This window comes from Neolamprologus brichardi, chromosome 12 (assembly GCF_056152115.1).
Source record: "Neolamprologus brichardi isolate AB-2024 chromosome 12, ASM5615211v1, whole genome shotgun sequence".
Classification (NCBI taxonomy): Eukaryota; Metazoa; Chordata; class Actinopteri; order Cichliformes; family Cichlidae; genus Neolamprologus; species Neolamprologus brichardi.
Window position 1 is genome coordinate 36209569 of NC_142115.1, and position 20271 is coordinate 36229839.

The 20271-nt window shown below is 39.4% G+C and overlaps 1 protein-coding gene across 1 annotated transcript in view; it reads left to right on the top strand.

Annotated features, from left to right (window-relative positions):
- ppil2 (peptidylprolyl isomerase (cyclophilin)-like 2) overlaps positions 1 to 14868 on the top strand; it is a 32532-nt gene extending 17664 nt beyond the window's left edge. The window contains exons 15-20 of the mRNA XM_087849497.1: positions 3765 to 3882; positions 5299 to 5355; positions 10634 to 10706; positions 11185 to 11247; positions 12129 to 12271; positions 14614 to 14868. Of these exons, the coding sequence (XP_087705623.1) occupies positions 3765 to 3882; positions 5299 to 5355; positions 10634 to 10706; positions 11185 to 11247; positions 12129 to 12271; positions 14614 to 14716 (557 nt within the window). The 3' untranslated portion in view covers positions 14717 to 14868. The remainder of the gene's footprint in view (positions 1 to 3764; positions 3883 to 5298; positions 5356 to 10633; positions 10707 to 11184; positions 11248 to 12128; positions 12272 to 14613) is intronic.
- Positions 14869 to 20271: the final 5403 nt, after the last annotated feature.

Here is a 20271-nt window from a genome sequence, read left to right on the forward strand (position 1 = left end):
GACTCTCCACCATTTGACCTTAGAACTGAAGAAGCTTCTCTGATGAGAGGTGAAACGTCTTCAAGCAACTTAAAGAAGTCCAGACGCTTTTCTTTGCAAGCTCCTTTGGCTACGATGACCTGGATGACTGAGAACCTTCACAGACATAACAACCTTTCTTTTCCCCTGTTGAGATCCTTTTGTTTCTGTAAGGCTATTAAGACAGACAGTAGGTTTCAAGTACGCGATTGTTACTTATCTTGGCAGATCCACAGTGGGCAAAGTATTCCTCTAATCATTTTTAATATTCTGATATTTCTGGGATGGCCTCTGGCATAGTGTCATATACAAGCCTGTTGCTCCCATCATAAAGAATAATAAGCCTCGCCAGCCTCAGGAGAAAGTCCCATTACACTGTCCCTAAATTGAGACTCTCGTCATGGGTAGATACGTCATTTTTATTTGCAGGGTGAAACAGTTGCTCGGTGTGCTACAAATAGTTACTGTTCACAATACTTTCGTGTGTTTCCTTTGAGTAATCGGATCATGATTTCTGGAAAGACGATCTGTAAAACATTTTTTTTAAAATATAGCTTCTTTTACTGCCTGCAAGCAAATGCCATCTTGTTCCATTATGTTCAAGAAAAGGCAGACGACTCTACAGCCGATATCTCCAAAAGGCATAAATTAGATTTTGGGTGAACTGCTCTTTTAATAGTCCCAAAGCACGTTGTAGGGTGCAGTCGAGCATGCTGTTCGTGTAATAAAATGAACTGTAGTGAAGGTTTGGAGTGCGACTCTCAATCTGTCGTTTTGCTTTGGCCCTTTTGTGGAAACCAAAGCAGATGTGATGAGTTTCACATGTTGTTTAATGTGAAGTTTTCTGTATTCTCAAATACAAGCATGAGGTAAAAAAAAAAACAACCAAAACCTAATTGTGTATTTTAAGGTCAAACAAATATTAATACTGTGTGTGCATGGGGAGGTAGTGATGTTAAAATAAGTTATTAGGTCATGTTGGAGTGCTTTCCTGTCAGGAGTTTCAGGAATTGCTGAAATATTTTGAGCAAATCTGTCTTTTTCACTTCCTGTATATGACATTCAGCTAACTGCTCACTGTAGCGTTAATGCTTTGCCAAGTTTTGAAAGCTTCATTTATCTAAAACCCTGCAAGATCAGGTGCTTTGGCCAGAGCTGAGTTTTAAATACTGAACCGTGAACTCGCCGATGCTCATGCTCATGTATTTAGAAATGCTAAATGTTTATTAGACTGAAGCCGTCTTCACGTCTCTTCCTTCTTTCCCGTTTAGGTCGAGCAAAGTTTAAGTTTGTACCATTGGTTTAATTTGAGGAATATTTGAAATTCCCCACAGAGGGATTTTCACTCTAATTTAATCGTTAACTCGCTGGTGGGAATTAATTTCTCCCTCGGCCCTCCTCTCTCGCTCACCTTCATTTACGATCCATTCGTAGCGAGGTAAAATGTCAGCGACTTTATAAATTATACAAAAATGTCACCGGGGGAACGTCGTGGCTGCAGAAGCCTCTACAGAATTGATTGGTTGGTTGTATGCATCGCAAACACACTCACGGGTACATATTGTGCCTACGTGGAGACACACACACATGCACGTACACCAGCTGGCAGCACGCAGGACAGTGAAACACATCTCAGGGCGACAGATCCTTTCCCCTGTTGGGAGCCAATAAGCCCCTGCAGTGCGTATTCCTGTATACTCATTATGATGATTCTTAATGATGAAGTCAGTCTGAATAATGATTCACAGCTGAAGGCTCTCGACACGCCTCCGTGTTCAAGGGCAACCGGGTCTCTTGCCTGTCTCTCTCATGGTGCAGGAGTCTGAATAAGTGGCACTGGCAGAGCCGCTAACTCGAGTTGTTTTCATACAATCTAATTTGATTTGTTACACAATATAAAAATATAACATGCACTTATGTGGAGCTGAACGCTGAAAACAAGACTTGCACATGTTTCCTTTTTCCTAACAAACTTCGAAGTTGTTTTTCCATCCACCGTTTCTCACTAAAACCCTCGCCGTGTCCTCGAGGCTCGACGTGTCTCCTTCTGTTAAGCATTTGTTGATGTTTTTATTTTTGAAAGCTGCGTTGCGTTTTCCATCTGTTTATACCAGCTAGCAGTCTCCTTTTTCCCACCCTTAGGGCATGTCAGCTGTGGATCAGCGAGAAACCACAGTTTATTTATACAACCGTGTGGGTCTGTGGATAAATGACAAGCATTTCTTTACTGTACGCACATGACCAATCTGGTTAGGAAGCTCAAAGTGCACTTTTCGTCCTGGTCATGGGACACTCGATCGGTTTGTTTCCCCTCAAGGATATTTAAGGGAGCGTAGGAGTTTGTCCAACCGGTCTATATGTGTTTTGTGGATTTGGACTCGGTGCTCTGGGAGTGTGGGGTCATTGTTACACCCTGCCTGGCCTGTGTGCAACCATAGAGAGAGTCTGGCTCACATTGGCAGCAGTAAGTCGGACTCTATCCCAGTTAGCCAGGACTGTCCTCTGTCACCAGCTCGGTTAATCATTTTCAGGCAGAATTTTCAGGTGCAGCCAAGCTAGTGCTTTTTGCAGACGATGTAGGTTTGTTCGATTATATTAAACAACAACCTGCAGCTCTCACTGGGGTGTGAAGCACATGGGATGAGAAGGAGCACCTCCAAGTCTGAGACCATGGTTCTCAGGCAGAAACGACTTGTTGGCCTAAGTGAAGGAGTGGAAGGGAGTCAGAGCTGCTACTCCTCCACATCAAAGCAACGCGCTGAGGTGGTTTGGGAATGTGATTAAGATGCCTCTGGGGCTCCTCCTATGAGCGGTGTTTCAGGCGAGTCAGAGCGGGAGGAAACCCCGGTTAGGAAACCCTGGGGCAGAACACACTGGAGAGATTATGTCTTTGCTCAGACGGCTGCCGCCCCAAACTGGACCCGGGTTAATTTAGATTTACTTTCTAAACGAAGAAAAAACTCGTCAGGCATACAAGGGCTTTATTAACGCCTCATGTTACAGCAGTACAAGCCTCAGCAAGGAGAAGTGAACTAGAGTCAGTCTTTCTAAAATGTATTACGAAATCATTCACTCACCATGTATTCTGCATGATTTGGGCTCCATATAGCAGCCACGCTATAACCAAAACCAACTTTGTCCTGGTGGGGAGGAGGTCACCGTCCACCCACACAAACACAGCTGAGTTTATTTCTCTCTCTAAAGCATGAAGAGAGAATATCGGTAATTATTTAGCCTTCTATGGAGAGAAAAGTGCCATATAAATATATTTAACTTGCTTACTTTTTACCTCAGACTTATAGCTCTGCCCGTAGGGGTGTGGGGTCTTTTCCCCAACAGAGTAGCAACATTGGAGAGGAAAAAAACACATGCACAGTTACATTAAGCTCCAGCAGAGAGAGGCTGCTCTTCAAAATGTGACGAGCGCCCAGTAAACACAGCCAGTGAGCCAGGATGCTTAATCCCAAGACCTTGAAAGCTGGACAGCAGGATGTACAGCATCCGTCAACAGTTCCTGCTAACATGACCCAGTGTCTGCAGTGTAAAAGGTTTAGCCTGAGCAAATATTGAAGCTTTACCTGCAGAAACATTTTCAGCCAGAGCACAAGAAAGTGTTAAAACTGCACGTCAATTAGGACTCTGAAGCAAATATGTTTTTAAGGACTTGACTATTTTTGTTGTTTTCCATCGTGACGTAATGTTTTCTGTTGTTTTCCTTCTCTCTGTCGTTCTTTCTCCATCCTCAGGAGGCGAATCCTTCTGGGGAAAACCTTTCAAGGATGAGTTTCGCCCCAACCTATCCCATACCGGCCGGGGGATTCTCAGCATGGCAAACTCTGGTCCAAACACCAACAAATCTCAGTTGTAAGACACATTTTTACTAAACTTAGAACAGTTGCCGGCAGGGAATTATGTTGTTTCGTCTGTGTCGTTGTCTCTGATGAGCGTACACAGAAACTCGTGTTAGCAGCACAGCCATTAGTTCGTTTTACTGTTTTGCTGTTTAGTGTTAAATATCTGTTATAAAAGCCAACTGGGGCACATTTTGTCACAAAAGAGCTCTCTGATCATTCAGCTAATATTCCACAGTTCCTTGTTTCCACTATTTCCAGTCTTTTAAACCTCCCTGCTTTAGCTTTTTTAGCCTGTGTGTAGAGCTGGGCGATAGAACGATAACGATATGTATTTCGAAATAACTTTTTCTCGATAGAAAAATTAAACTATTGCGATAGACCTCACCGCTCTTGTCCTCTTAAAAAAAAAAAAAGAACAGCCAATCCAAATTAAGTAGCGCAGAGCCGAACCAATCACAGCCGCAGCGTCACGTCACGTGACTTGTTACGTACAGCACAAGTGCCAAGCCGCACATGTGTATTTGTTTGGGAAGCAGCCAGCCGCCGTGCTGCCCGGGTAATGGAGGAAATGAGTGTGCCGACTAGAGAAAAACCAACCGAGAGCGTGACCGAAGGTTACCGAAGAGAAAACAGATGATGGTTCCAATGCTGGAGAGATTGTCGACCGGAAGAGCCACAGAAGTTTCGTAGTGTGAAGGTATTTCGGCTATTTCAAGTCAAACAGAGTAGCGCGCACTGTAAATTGTGCCGAAAGCAAGTCTGGAAATACAATAAAGCGGTGCATGCTCAGTCTCTGTCTGAAAGCGCTAATTCGTCATTCGGCTTTTGTCAGACTAAAGTAACTGTTAAAACTGTTTGAAAAGCTCAGCTATACAACAAGGAGAGATTGAGAATTTCCTTTTAGTTCTCAGTTTATTTGATATTTACAAAAGTTAGTCAGTTTTGTTCTTCTGTAAAACAAAATAAGATTTATTTTTAGAATTAATATTTTGTTTCTAAGTGGAACTGACAATTTAGTCTGTTTTGTTTGTTCTATTTTGAAACTTAAACGCTTTAGCGGCTGCCTTTTGTGTAGTTTGCAATATTTGCCTTTATTTATCTGAAAAAGTCTCATGTTCCTTAAGTACATCAACCCTGTTGAACTTATTATGGGAAATAAATATTTAAATCAAAACAAGCTGCTGATTATTTCACATTTTACTTGTGAGCAACGGCACATTTAAATCTTACAAATATAGTTATTTGGCTTATATCGTGATATAAATCGTTATCGCCTGAAATGAAAAAAAACATATTGTGATATGAAAAAATTTCATATCGCCCAGCTCTACCTGTGTGTATTATTGAAGGGTATTTCTCATATTTTGTAAAATAAGGCTGGTTACTATTCCCAAAACGTGTAACTTTTTTAAAATTCTCCCTCCAGCTTCATCACATTTCGATCGTGCACCTACCTCGACAGGAAGCACACAGTATTTGGAAGGTAAATCTGTCTTTAAGTGTTATCATATTCACTGTATGTGTGTCTGTGTCTATGTGTTTATTATTTGGGTGTGAAAGACAACAGTCCTGACAGACAGCTTCCTGCATGTTCTTCCTCTTCTCAGTCCTCACTCTCCATCTCTCCTTCTCACCTCTCATATTATCTTTCATACACGTGGTCCCAGTTCTCTGACTTCTAAACCGACTTCTGGTCAAAAGCGGTGAAAAATTTAGGAGGTGCTGAACCTAAACTGATGGCTTTCTCTCTCTCTCCCTGCTAAGCGAATGGTCGTCTTTTGCAAAAAGCCTTGACTGTTGTCTAAAAATATTCAGACTGCTTTTAACAGGCTGATTCTTTAGATGCTCAGTGCACTATAAAAGCTTCAGTTTTAACCCTGCAAGCAGCTTTTTTTACCGCCTAACCCCCAGTGTCTTTGCACATTTAACTGAGACCTGGGCAACCAAACCAGATCTATTTAGGTACTTTACAGAGGACGCTGTTTCTGCAGGGTCGTCAAGAATATTTATTATTGTTCAATTCAATTCAATTCAATTTTATTTATATAGCGCCAAATCACAACAAAAGTCGCCTCGAGGCGCTTCATAGATACAGAGAAAAACCCTACAATCATATGACCCCCTATCAGCAAGCACTTTGGTGACAGTGGGAAGGAAAAACTCCCTTTTAACAGGAAGAAACCTGATGTTGAAATGTGTTTGTTTTTAATTGATGAGGAAACACTTCATCTTATTAAATAACCTTCATGGGTTGCATAAATGATGTCGAATGGAAAATTAAAAATGTCTAAAGAAACATATAACGCTCGTATTAATGATGTGCGACCACATCCTCAGTGTTTTCTGATTGAGGCGAATCACATTTTCAGATGGCTTCTTTATGCATTTTTAGTTTTTGTAAGTGATTAAATGTTTAGCTCTGTGATGGCTTTTTAAATGTATTTATCTTAAAAAAAGGGTCACGTTTAAAATGTCTTGTTTTGCTTGACCATAATGAATCGTATAACACGGAGGCATCACTTCATGTAGCCGAAACCAGGAGTCTTTTTTTTTTCTCATGCAGCTCTTTGGTTTCTTTTATTAGCATTTTTTGTGTGTTTGCAAATGTTAAGGGTTTTTTTCTTCCTTTATTAGAAGAAAGACAGAAATTTTGGGGTTTGATATGCAACAAACGTCTCTGACTGTATTTTAATGAGGGATGTTCAGATATAGCACCAGCACTCCAAACTTTATATACAGAACAAAAACTCTGTCGGGCTCGTCTGGAGCTGGAAGTTTTCTGGGTTGACTTATGATATATTTTTGTGTGCATTATTTTTTGACTGGGCTGACGTGTTAATCCTCATGCTGTTTTAGCCTCGGTGTTTGTGACATGAACATGGGAAGATGCAGAAGATGCACTCTTTATAGTACACAGTATACTGTTTGTAAGAGCCAAAGTTAATGTTTATGTTTTGCCTTTTTGTTATGGTGGCACAGGTGTGTAGCTTTACCTGCGTCTCAGGTGATGGCATGTGGGTGTGGTCACAGTCTATTTACCTGATGTCATTGTTCGCAGCAGGGGTTGTTGGGTGAGTGGTTTGTGGGCAAACTTTTCTGTTGACCGTCATTTTTTGGCACACCAGTTAATCCATGCGCTATTTGTAAATTGATTGAAAGCGCAAACTTTGTTTTTTGTTTTGTTCTTAAAATAAATGCGCAAAGTACAAGTACGACTCATTATGGATTATTGGAGGCGCGTCACAGGGACACAACCAACTCAGCCGGCCGCGGCTTTATTTCCGGATGAAAGTCGCAACACTGTTGTTGCTATGACTCTATCTTGTTTTATCTCGACATGTTAGACAGTGGAGCTACGAGACGGTGAATTTTTGTTGTTAATTATTTTCTCAGTTAATCGCTTATTATTATTATTATTATTATTATTATTATTATTATTATTATTATTAATCTGCATGTGAATTCTGGCTTCACAATATTTTTTTCCTGAAAAGTGACAGGATCGTTTTATTGTCAGAAGTATTTCAGATTAATTTTAATTTTAATTCACTAATTGATGAAGTGTTTTTCTTCCTGTAAAAATGATGTGTTTGTGTTGTTGTGTTTGTGATGTTGTGATGATTTGCCATTCGCTGGATTAGCCCAAACACCTCTGTGTTATTTTATCTGGCAAATGATTTTATTTTGAAAATCGATTATATAATGCTGGTTCTTTGTATCTTATATCGAGGATGTTTGTTCACATTGCAGCTGCCTGTAGTGCAGACAGGTGGGATTAATTTATATCTTAATGTAAATTTGCAAAAGAGGCCTGAGCTGGAAGGCCTAGAGACAAAAACAATGTGTCGGGTCACCGGGAGGTAGGAGAAAAGTTTAAAACGTTACAGTTTGATCTGATGCCGCAGGTCAGCGAGTCATCAAGTGTTTGTGCTCATCGGTTCGCCTGAACGTATGAAAGCAGCTGGAGAAAGAGTTTGCAGTTTAAAGAGTGAAGTGAGAGCAACTTCTTAAAATGCTCTGCACCACGGGAGTCACTGACAGACTACGTCAAAACAACATGACAAAGCTCGAGTGATGAATCCAGCGAGGAGTGTTATCAGCTAAACCTGCAGCTCCTCCTGGCCTCACTGAGCTTTATCAGCCAGTCAGCTTTTTGTTTGGCTGCCTGGACCCAAACCTTTCCATTTTATTTCACACTCACTGCTCCCTGAGTCATTTTTGCCTGCAGAAACCAGCCTTTTAACAGAAAATGCTCAAAACGCTTCTGAATACCTTACATGCTCTGCACTAAATGGAGACAGGGTTAGTTGAGTGTTTATCAGCCGAAAAGCCCGATTTTTCCAGCAGGAGTTGGAAGTGTCTAAAAGCAGAATTAATTGTAGTGAGTACTGGGCTTCGATTCAGAGCCTGACTCCATGTAAACGCTGTTCTGTTTCTATAGGTTTAAACTGAAAAAGCAGCTGTTTGCTGATATATATTTATTCTATATTTGATTAATGCTCGAATTGTTTCTGTGTCATCAGAGAGTTTCAGTATAAACTGTCTGTAGGTGCCATGTTTTCACTGATTACAGCATGATTTTAAGTGCTGTATAGATTATCTGATGTAAACATGTTTCATATGTGCATCTTGTTGAAACCACCAAATCAAACCCAGCTGCAAACTACTGTGTAATTTCCACATCTACAGAACAGTATTCATTAATATTTATATAGTTTTACTTATAAAGCTTAAAGTTTCAGAGCCCTAATGTAGAGGGATCAAGTTACAAATAAACTGTAAAATTAGAATATATTAACTTGAATTAAAGTATTTATTTTACCGCTCTGTGCACTAAATCCCAACAATTCAACAATTTTCTACAGCGTTAATCTCTTATTTACGATATTTTGACAATAATATTTTATCATCATCACTTGATGATGTCTGATTGGATAAGATAAGATAAGATAAAAGATAAGATAAAACTTTATTAATCCCTCGGGTGGGTTCCTCTGGGAAATTTGGTGTAGGCAGCGCTCAGGATTGATGTGTGAAACAAGCACAGGGCCTGAAGCAGAAAGCTGCCTCTAACCACCATCTGAAAGCTGCGGTTTTAGGTTTTGTTGAGCCAGCTAACACAAAATGGTCCAGCTGTGTTGAACTTCCTTTGGCGTACACCTCTCAGGGGCCTGAGAGTCTCCATGAGAATCTACACCTAAACTCTGAGTCGATTAACTGTGACGATGGGAAACTGCAGAGTTTCCAGCTCCAGAAAGACTCATCAGAGTTTCTAATAAGCTGAAATACATTTGCCAGTACAAAATGATAGAAATCCTGGTGTGAGGTTTGGCATGTGTAGCAGTCATAACCTTACAATGGTGCATTCATGTCAAATAAGATGATGATGCTGGCATTCATACAGCTGTGGTAGAAACCCACAATTAGTCACTCCAATGGTCAGCAGGACGAGCAGGGGAGCAGCTGAAGGCTGGATGCAAGCTAAAGAAAGAGTTTTACAAATCAAGTCAAGCTCGTCCTCGTTACTGACTCTCGATGCCGATAGAAGAATCCCAGCTGATGGGTTTTCATGATGAAGTAGGTTCCCAGTAGAGGTGGGAATCACCATACATCTCACGATACGATATTATCACAATACTTAACGCACGATACGATATTATTGCAATTTTTTAAAAATATTTTGCGATATTCAGATTCTGTACATAAAGGTAAACTTTATCAATATTCGTTTTCTCTAATATCAAAGTCTCACACTCAGTCTTTCTCTCATTTCAGTTTGATTGTTGACAAACTGAACGGTTTGTATTACAGTCTAGTCCAACTTAACTGAATCAACCATCTGGTACAATTATAGCTATTCTGAACTATGCAGTTTATGAAAACTATGCAGCCCCTTCAGCAACTGAAGAATTTGAAAGTAAATTAAAACAAAATATAATTTTACATTAAATAAAAAAGTTTTAAACTTAATTAAAATAAAACATGTCTTAAATTAAAATAAGTAAACTGTCATGTTTGGACAGTGAAGGAATGTCAGGATTCTTGCTCAGAAAAAGGATCAACATGCTCTGAAGTCACTTTTTTGTAACAAAATATCGATTTCTGCTGTCCCTGTATCCATACATTATTAGCAAACAAAATATCACGATACTACACAGTATCGATTTTTTCCCCCACCCCTAGTTCCCAGCCTGAATATATATATCATCATTGTGTAATTGCACTGTGCTCATCCATAACACATGGATGTATGAAACATGTCGCCTGTTGGTTTGTGGAGACTCGTTTTGAAGTGTCCTGAAACTGGACGTGAGAGGCGTCAGTCCAGGAGTGACCGAGCCCACACGTCAGTCAGTGACTGGCCATTAAAAAAGCTGCAGGTTAAATTCCTGGAATCTGTTGGTGTTTACACGCGTGATATGAATCGACTCATTATCAGTCAGAAAGGAAGGTTAAAGTCAAACACCCTCCTGCAGTGGAAGGTGAGCGCAGGGCAATCACAGTTCAGCTGTCTTAATGTAGATGGATCAGCTCATGGCGATGTAAGCTCCATCATGCTCCTCGCTCTCATCACTCTTAACATGGATGTGTCATTTTAAATGGTAAAACTGGGAATGAATTATTCAGCAGTCTGAGTCTCTCATGGCTACATTTTCATGATTTACGACAGATACGATCCTCTTCCTGGCAAAGGTCGGACCTTTGTCAGGACTCGGCAGCGTATAAAATGAAGGACGTGTTGTGTTTTTTCTCTGTTGCAGGGTGGTCGGTGGATTTGAGACTCTCACAGCCATGGAGAACGTGGAGAGCGATCCCAAAACAGACAAACCAAAGGTATGAAGCAGTGAGGTATGAGGTTGGCTTTTGCTTGTAAATGTATGAAAAGACGTATCACTCCACAGGTTTGTTGTATGTCCGATTTTTTACATTTTAAATGGTTGAGCTGTAGTTTTAAAATGAGTTAAAGTTTCTGGATCGGAAACATTAAAAGCAGCTGAGGAGAACAAGACGTCATGCCACGGATACACAGGTCATCTGAAGGTCAGATACTGGGACTAGAAGCGATGCAGGGAGAGTTCTGTTTAACAGCTGTACACAACAAAGAAATCCAGCAGCAGTTTCCAAGTTTACCTTAAAGTTAAATCAATGAATAAAAATTGGACTAGTTATGAATTTAGACCCTTTATTCTCAACCAGTATTTTTTTATTCTAACTAGAACATATTTTAACCTGGATTAAAAGTGTGTAACAGAAGCTACATGCTTTATCATTTCCACATCATTTAATGCTTTAATGTTTGTTTGTTCCACAGTCGGAGATCAAGATCATAAGCACGACAGTGTTCGTGGACCCGTATGAAGAAGCTGATGCACAGGTTTAAATTTTTCTCTATGATGTGACTGTCAAACCATAAATATCTTTATAGTAGAGGTGTTTCAGAGGGAAACAGCTTTGTGGTGTTTTCAAACTTAAGAATTTGTGTTTCTGAGAAGTCTAGAATTCCCTTATCGAGGTTTTAAATGAAAATGCCAACTGTGTAGATAAAGTAGTTACTGTGGGAGGGGCTTAAGGTGTACAGGCGTGTACAGTGTGGCACTTGGGGGTTGATTTGCTTGTTGCCCAATAGTGATGTTGCTAACCTCTTGAAAAGTTTGTTCTTTTGAGCAGTTTTAAAAGTTTGTTTTATTCAGAACCATCACGCTCTGCCTCGTCTGGCTGGTAAAGATAATTCCCACCTCTGCTCGAGCTCGAGGCCTCTTACAGTCTGCGCCAGCACTGACCAGCGCCACAGATCACATTGGTTTCCTCTAACGTTCTCCTTCAGATGCCTCAGGATCGAGAAACTCTTGTGGTGCAGAGCTCAGTAAAAAATGATTTAAGTTAAGCTACCTTCAAGCTTGAAAACTGTAGCCGCAGAGCTAGCTCTCATCGCCGGTGATGATCCTCGAAAGTCGAGTCAGTTTGAAAAAGAAGCGGACTGTAAACTTCAGAGTGTGCAGTGCAAGTAGTCGGCATGGGATTTCTAGTCAGCAGTCTAAAAATAGCAGCTGTTTGGACACGACTGAGATGTTGACCTTGAACAGGAGATCGGAGGAATGTAAAGCAGATAAGCTTTTTGATTTTTATAGGTCTGCTCACGGAGTCTCCGGTCACAGCTCTTATATTGACAAACCTGGCAGCCCTGTGTCAGAGTTATTACTCAAACCCATCTATCCTGTGAGTTTTGTGTGGATTGACATGATTTTTGCCTCTCAGATTGCCGCAGAGCGAGAAAAGGAGCTACAGAAGCAGGAGGAGGAGAAACAGCAGGCCAACGTCGCCCTGAAGAAAGCCAAAGAGGAGCGGGCGCCAAAAACCTTCAAAGCAGGTGTTGGAAAATACATCAACCCTGCCACAATGTAAGGAACACACGTGAATACAGATTACTACAGTCTCGCTGTGCTTTTGATGCAGAAATGACTCATTCATGTGCACCAGCGAGACGATGAAAGCTGCAAACACGAGTTAAAGAGCGTTTCTTTCCACTCCGGTGACAGAATTTACATTAAAAAGTTGCAGCGTTTTCTCACCGTCTGATGTAAGAGACTAGAGAAAGTGGAAAGCAATGAATGGATGATAAAGTCTGATTATATAGCAGCATAGCAAGAGAGAATGGGAATAGGCATATTGTATGAAATTGCCAGTTATAGAGAAGATTGCCAATTTTCCCCACAGGGATAATTCAGGGTTATTATCCATAACATATTGTTGATATTCCTTTTGTTTTCACATGTTTTGGCATAATATTTAGAATAACTTTAACTTTTTATTGCTCAAGTTTTCTGTTCAAATTGCTTAGTTGCTGGGTTGTAAAACAGATGGATCCAAACAATAGAGTTTTGTCCTCTGGCTCTATTTTATTAGTCCATAAAGGGCCTCTTATGGTGTTTTATGGGATCATTCTTTTGGGGGTTTTAATCTATCGTGTTAAGCTTTTAACTGTGTTGTAATGTGGTTAGTTAAAATTTGAAGAAGCAGTCGTGCTGCAGCTGTGGTTTGAGTTTTGATTTGGATCATAATGTGGATGAATTTGTTTTTCTTTTTAACTTTGTTTCCACCAGCTGTTTTTGTTTGTTTGTTTGTTTTTTGTTTTTTTTGATAGCAAAACGCAGGAGAGACAGGTACAGGTCTAGATCATGACGTTTAGCCTATTATATCGCTGCCACAAGGTATCAGGATGCCGGTGGTCATCGGTGGTCCCACAGAAGCAGTGGGACGATCAGACTGTGGAGCAGATTCACGTCACTGTGTGGGACTGTAGCCTGAGGTTTATAACATTAACTGTAATCGTGTCACAGTGGAAAAATAATCAAATGAGTAGTTGAATGAATTTTTCTGTCCAGTTTATTCATCAGAGTGTGAATGTTGGATAGAAAGCACTTGTAGAAAAACGAGCTGGTGTGAATAAAGCAGTATATAAGAACCAGTCCATTTACCAGACAAAACAGGACATTTCCTCAGTCTCTAAGGAACCGTTAGAAGCATTAAAACATTATTAACCCTTTAAAACCGGTCAGAGCGGCACGCTCCGTTTTGCGTAACTATTTTTTAAATCCCGGTAGCTCTGCAACCACGTAAACTAGCGCAATAATTTTTTCTGCATATGAAACCGGAGGAGTTGTACTTACATCTAATGCCATCAGCTTGTCCTCGGTCACAGTTTCCTTCCACATATAGCTTTGCAAAAACTGCATAAAAAGCACTTGCAGCAACAAAAACATAATATTCCAGAAACACGCTTTGCCGATCCGATCAGCTGTTCATAACACTTCCTACGTCCATCAGTGCGAACTATCGCATGTCCGACATGACCTGCCCGAAACCGGAAGTGACGTCATTTTGCGGAAATGTAGTTTTTTCCCATCAGGGCCTCATGAGCCTATACTGGTGTTTTTAAAAGTTATCTTTGACTTTCTGACTTTCTGTGTGGTTTCTGGGATGCTTAGGACTCATATTGCACTGCTGGAAATAGTTTATTTTGATGCATATGCTGCTCTTTGCAAATTTGCATTATAATATTTATTTTCGTTTTTCCTGCAGGATATAAAAATTGGTGTATTTCAAAAATAAAACTATGAAGACACTTAAAATAAATTTCCTGTGGTGGGAAACTAGTTTGTGCAACTTTTTTGTATTTACAGTTTTGAGGGATAAGCCTCTTAAATTTCTCTAACTAGAAATATATGTTAAAAAAACAAAAACTATTTTCAATTTTTTTTGTAGTTTATTGCACTTTTTTGCAATTTATATAATTACTATGCACTTAATGCAGACATATTATTAAAATCTGGGCTATAATGGTTGTATTGATGTATAGCAACTTGAAATGCTCCCAAAAATGGCTCCACAGCATGTAAACATATAATATAAGCTCTGGTGGACTTGGTTCTATGGTGGGTCTTAAAGGGTTAAATGTGTTTTCACCATGTACAGACCAATCTGTCAATGAATCGATCAACAGAAAACTCAGCAGTGCTTTTAGGCCACAAAGACTGAAGGTACGCCCCACCGCCCCTTTTTTGGGTTGACTTTTACTTTCACTAAGAAGAAATGCCTGAAAATATGAGCCCAGCATGCAGACGAGGACACGCACAACAGAATTTACAAAGAACAGAGTTATAAGACAGATCAAAGAATTATCTGCAAGAAGCAAAATGTAAATGGATCTTCGTGTGTTCATGTTCTGCTTCTTTTCTCTCAGAAAACGTTCAGCTGCTGAAGATGAAAGCGCTCCGTCCACCAGCGGCACGGCAGCCAAGAAGTCCAAAGGCAAAACCAGCTTCGGAGACTTCAGCTCCTGGTAGCACTGACACATTCTCAATTTACCAGATTGTATCTTTACTGGTCAGAATGGCAACCAGCAGAATTACTTTTATTCTTTTTTTTGTGTAATGTTTTTCTTCTCAGTAGCATCGGCTTTTTGACAACTATCAATTAAAGCTCCTTTTTTCATAAAGACTGTTTTCTTCATTATTAAAGATGATCTTATCGTATTTGGATTAAATATCTCACTGATGTTTCGTCCTGGATGGTTTAATAAGTGTTGCTATGCTACTACAGTTAGCTGCTTGCTAGCAACACTGGCATAATTAATTTACAGTGTCTATAATAAACAAAAGCTATATGTTTATGGGTTCAGTGGCTAGTTTCACATCTTTATAGAACATGCAAGGTCTCTTAAACAGATCCACCTCTCGTTTGAGTGATGCCTCATTAAACAAGGAGGACTTTACGGCGGCTACGTTCATCTTTTATGTACAGTCTATGCACACATCGTGCAGCACTGGAGTTAAAGGCTGTTTGAATCAGATTTAAAATTCAGATATAAAACCTGTGCAGACAGATCATCTCCGCTGAGGCTTCTGCATGGCACAGATGATAAAGTGTATTTAACACGTTTTCAAACCCGACAGTCAGAAAGCCTCCTGTGAGCAGCACCCAGTGATAGTGGGGAGGAAGAAGTCACGTTTACCAGCCTACGAAATGTAACTAAAGCTCAGGACTGATGGTGGATATGCAGGTGGCTCATAGAGCAGTGCTTGAGAAGCAGTGTGGAAAAGTCTTTGACCTAATCTTGCAGCATCTAGAGCAGAGGTGGGGAAGTCGAGGGCCGGGCTCCTGCAGGTTTTAGACGCGTCCTTGATCCATCACAGCTGATTTAAATGGTTAAATTACCTCATCAACATGTCTTGAAGTTCTCCAGAGGCCTGGGAATGAACTCATCATTGGATTCAGGTGTGTTGACCCAGGGTGGGATCTAAAACCTGCAGGACACTGGCCCCTGGGGCCTGGAGTTCCCCATCCTGATCTCGAGCGATGAGCCTCAAAGCTCACTGTACTCGAAAGAAATTTCATAGTTCATAAATTTAATATTTTCTAATAAGAAAAAAAGATGGTCCGGTGATTTCCGAGCACTGGCAAGTGCTTCTCTTCACCTCACAAACTCAATAGTTTGATATTTTCTCATTCTGGTTCAAATCACCTCAAAATAATTTTTTCAACAGAGCTTCAGGGTTTGAATCTTTTATTTTTTATTTTTCTTTGACAAAAACCTTATTATTCACTGCTCTCATTCAACAGCACCAAGAAAATGTATGAAAAATATGTGAAAATACTTTCAGTTCTTGAGTTCATTGAACAACACTGAGGGAAATCAGACTGCGGTGACTGACGGGCACAGCTACATGTCTGATTATTGCCTCGTTTGTTCTCGTGTTTATAGTTTCGTCTGTATTGATTCATTGTTTTCATGCATTTTAAATAAATGTTCAGAGACATCCCTTTTATGTGAGAGCATAATTTGAAAATTACATTTCATACATCCGCTGTGGAGACTTCACAAAGCTTCTATAGAAAACGATCAGACTAAACCAAAGAAAGATCTGAACTTACTGCCTACAAAGTGACGTTGGATCGATGTTTTCAACACATAACAAGACAACTTGTGACTCTCTATCATTTATTGTTTTGTTTTTAATGTCATTTTAGGTTTTTTGGACAAAGCCTGAAGAATTTTTTATTTATTTATGTGTTTTTTTTCCTGCTCTCGTGTTTCCTGACAAATACAGATTCTGCGTTTTTCTTCCATAAACCCGTCTTGTGTTTTAAAATGTTTTAAAAGCAGCAAAATCAAAACTTGCAGTCTTGTGCAGATGTGATAATATGAGGTAACATCCAAGATAGATGTGCTTGAAACATCGCCCTGAGGCAATGAATAGAAAAACTGCGTTTCGAACGGTGTAAATAAGCCTGACAGGTGGTTTTCTGCACATTTATACAAACACGCACCTTTTTACTTGCAGTTCATTTCATTCTTCTTCTTGATGCTCAACAGTGACTCCCACACCTTATTGGACTAATCTTTTATTGTTTGCATTCATTTAAGAAACCTTTATGGGGCTTTTGAGGATTTTCCACTTGGTGATTGTGACTGCAGTGAAAGGTTTATATGCAGGAAGCTGACGTTTTTGGCTGATCATTCCTCCAACCTCAAAACAATGTGAAATGAGCACCGTGGGCATTAAGTAATTTTTCCTATAACCCATTGGTCCTGGGAAACATCACTTCCTATACACTATAAATATTTCTAGGAATTACCAAAAGTATCAGGTGTTCTGGGCAGGAAGTGTGAAAGCTTTCACTGGATGAGTATTAAATCATTAGCTCTATATCTGAAGGCTGCGTGGGATCGGCCCTTTAAAGATCCTTGTTGTGCTGTTGCAGAAGACCTATTGGCAATGGCCCCCTTGTGTCACATAACACGTAATTTATTGGATGCTTGGTTATCGCCCTAATGCTGCTCCACTCAAGTCTCATCATTTAGCGTTGCTCTTGGCAGCAGTTGCTACGCTTTGGGCTTTTACCTGAATGAATACACCCTTGAGCGTCCTAAGTTTCTCACTTGTCTGAGTGAGATTAAGCTTCGTAAACACGGGGAGGTGGAAAATAAAGCTGGTGCCCTCCAAAACTTGAACTTCTTGACCTACACGATTATCCTTTTCACACATGGAGCGCTAAAACGGCGCTGCAGCGTGACGGACACATTCGTTCTCACAACTGTCCCGTCAGCAGAGCAGCTGACATGAATTCCTGCAGGCTCTCAGATGCTGATGTCACTAACAGAATGAATAATTAAGGTCTGTGCTGCTTGAAAGCATTGGCTGGGCAATTTGAGACTGACGAGTGACATGTAAACTGTGTGTTGTTTACATAATGAAGTCAAGTGGTCGAGCCAGGGGGAGGCTAAGCATGTACCGGGTTACAGTGTATATGAAACTTTTATACACAGTAGTTTTTCTTTATCCAAAAACATCTTTATAAAAGTTTAAAATAAACAAAATCTGATTTGAGTTTTAGAAAATAACAAATTATATTGGGAAAATTTAGAAGATGTTTAATAAAAAATGTTGCTCGTATTTTAATACCTGTTCTGAAGTTCAGGACAGTGCATGTTCATTTGTTAAAGCCACACAAACAAATTGTAAAACTGATTTATTCTTCTTAATTTTTGAGCCTTGAAAGTAGCGATCGAGACCATAAATTAATCGAGAGCGAGCTGAGGCCACTTTCACGGACTTTTATACGGTTGTTTTAAGAAATCCGCAACTGCTTTACTTTTCAGACCCACAACTAACATCATTTATTACAGTTTGTACTGTTTGATTTACACATAATTTTAATGCATTTTATTAGTGCAGGTTTAATAACTGCTGTAAATCACTTCGATTCTATTTTAGCACAAAAATGAGGCAAAACTTTGAAATGCCAAAGTTTCTTCACTGAATGAACCATTAAAATATGTCCTTGAAATCACTCCCCATTCAAACAGTTCCTCCTAACTCGTCACATACTGTCGATTGGTCACAATGATTAGCTTTGGTTATCCATATGTCGGGGTGAACGTTTGTTCAGTGGAGTTCAGCAGGACTCCTTCAGCATCTGAAATGAGACCATGGACATAACGTCTCTGCTGGTTTTGGTTTTTAACCACTGCGACCGAGAGACGGTCAGAAACTTTTGTTTGATGTGTTATACATCTTAAAAGGGTGTATCAAACCAAGGTTATACCCCCAAAACCAAACACCAAGGTCTCAGAAGAAGACCGCATAGGAGCAGAGGCAAGAATAAAAGCAAACACTTCTGACTGGTGCAGCTCGAACACTGACAAACCACCTGAAGGCTGCTTATAAAGCTGCTGTGATGAGCTGGGCGCGCTGTTTTCTTTTTTCTCTGTTGGCACTTGAAAAAAGAGCCAGTATTCCTAATATGGTCATGGAAGCCCCACCCAACTTTGCTGTTTGAACTTTTTGTTTGCGAGGGACAGCCAATCAGAAGAAGTTCAGCTTAAAGGAGAGCTAAATTAGCTTGTGTCACACAGAGGATGATTGAGGGGTGGCACCAAGGTTGTTGTGGACTGTAAATCATTGACATTACGTTGATTTGAAGCTTTCAGATTTTGATACAGAAAAATTCCTGATTGAACTTTTCTCCAGTCAAAGTTGAAGTTTTGCTGTTTGACAAATCTGAGAAGCCAGATTTGCTCTTCCAGCTTTCAGGACGCAGGATTATTTTTATTTCTGTATTTCAGGCTACAAATATGTGATTGGGTGATGATGTGGAGCAAAGTTAAGATGTAAAGTATTTGAATTGTTGTCAAATCTAATCTGGGCAGCCAAATTCGTTCCAGTTTTATATTTAAGAGTATTTTTTACTGAGCAGAACAGTTTCACAAAGTAATGACTAAAGTTGGCACTGGATGTTCTTTAAAACATTAACCGCTGAAATATTCTTGTAAATGCACAAAGAACAGGCTCCAACAGCATCTCATTTTCTGCATAATTAAACTGTCAGTTTTGTTCCCCCTTTTGGAAAAACAAGCAAGAAAACTTTAAAGTTTAAAATGATTTACATAAAAAGAACAAACCCAGTGAACATAACTGTGCAAATCCTAAATAAAGAATTAAAATGTATAGTAATGACATTTATATTTACTCAGTTATTCCTTAATCATATAGTATCTATAGTTAAAAAGCCTGTTTTTACACATCATTTGAACAGTATGTCTTTAAACCATAACTGTTAATTACAAAAATGCATTATAACTCTATTATATTGTTTATGCAATAATGCACAAACAATAGAAATGTTCAGATTTTTATTTGAAGCTTCTATAGACAACAATAAAATAATAAATGAATAAATTATAAATAATTGCAGCCATTAAACTCAGAAACAGGACAATTATTAGAAAAGTGTGCTTAAAGTACAAAAATCAGTATTTGTAAAGCTTTTTTTCTTGCAGGTTATTGCTTCAAAGATGCCTCACAATCCAATAAGTCAATAAAGATTTCCATTTCAAACTCCATGTAATACACAAAACAACATTAAAATACAATAATTGAATTAAGACTAAAGAAAAATAATATCTGCAAAGTATACTCAATTGAAAACCAAGCTGAGCAGGCATGTGACATGAATAATGTTTAAGTCTGTTTCACTGTTTGATCCCAGGTAGCAAATGTCAGGTGTGTCCATGGGAACATTTCAGAGCCGGGGTTGGAAGGTGATTAATGTGAGAGGAAATTTAAAAAAGAAACTTAAGATCCACAAATTTGTATTTATCGTACTGTAACGTGTGTCGGTCCAAAGATAAATAGAAACACGTCTGTTTCATATATGCTCTGTCACTGGTTAGACCTCCTGCAGACCCTGTCTCAGCACCCTGATTTCAAAGAGTAGAAATATTTTTAAATGTAGGTTTATATTGGTTTACTTAACTAAACATAGGTGTGAACACATTTTTTATGAATATTAATCTAAAAATTCAAACAATATTGTGTAATTAAAAAAACCTAAAAGC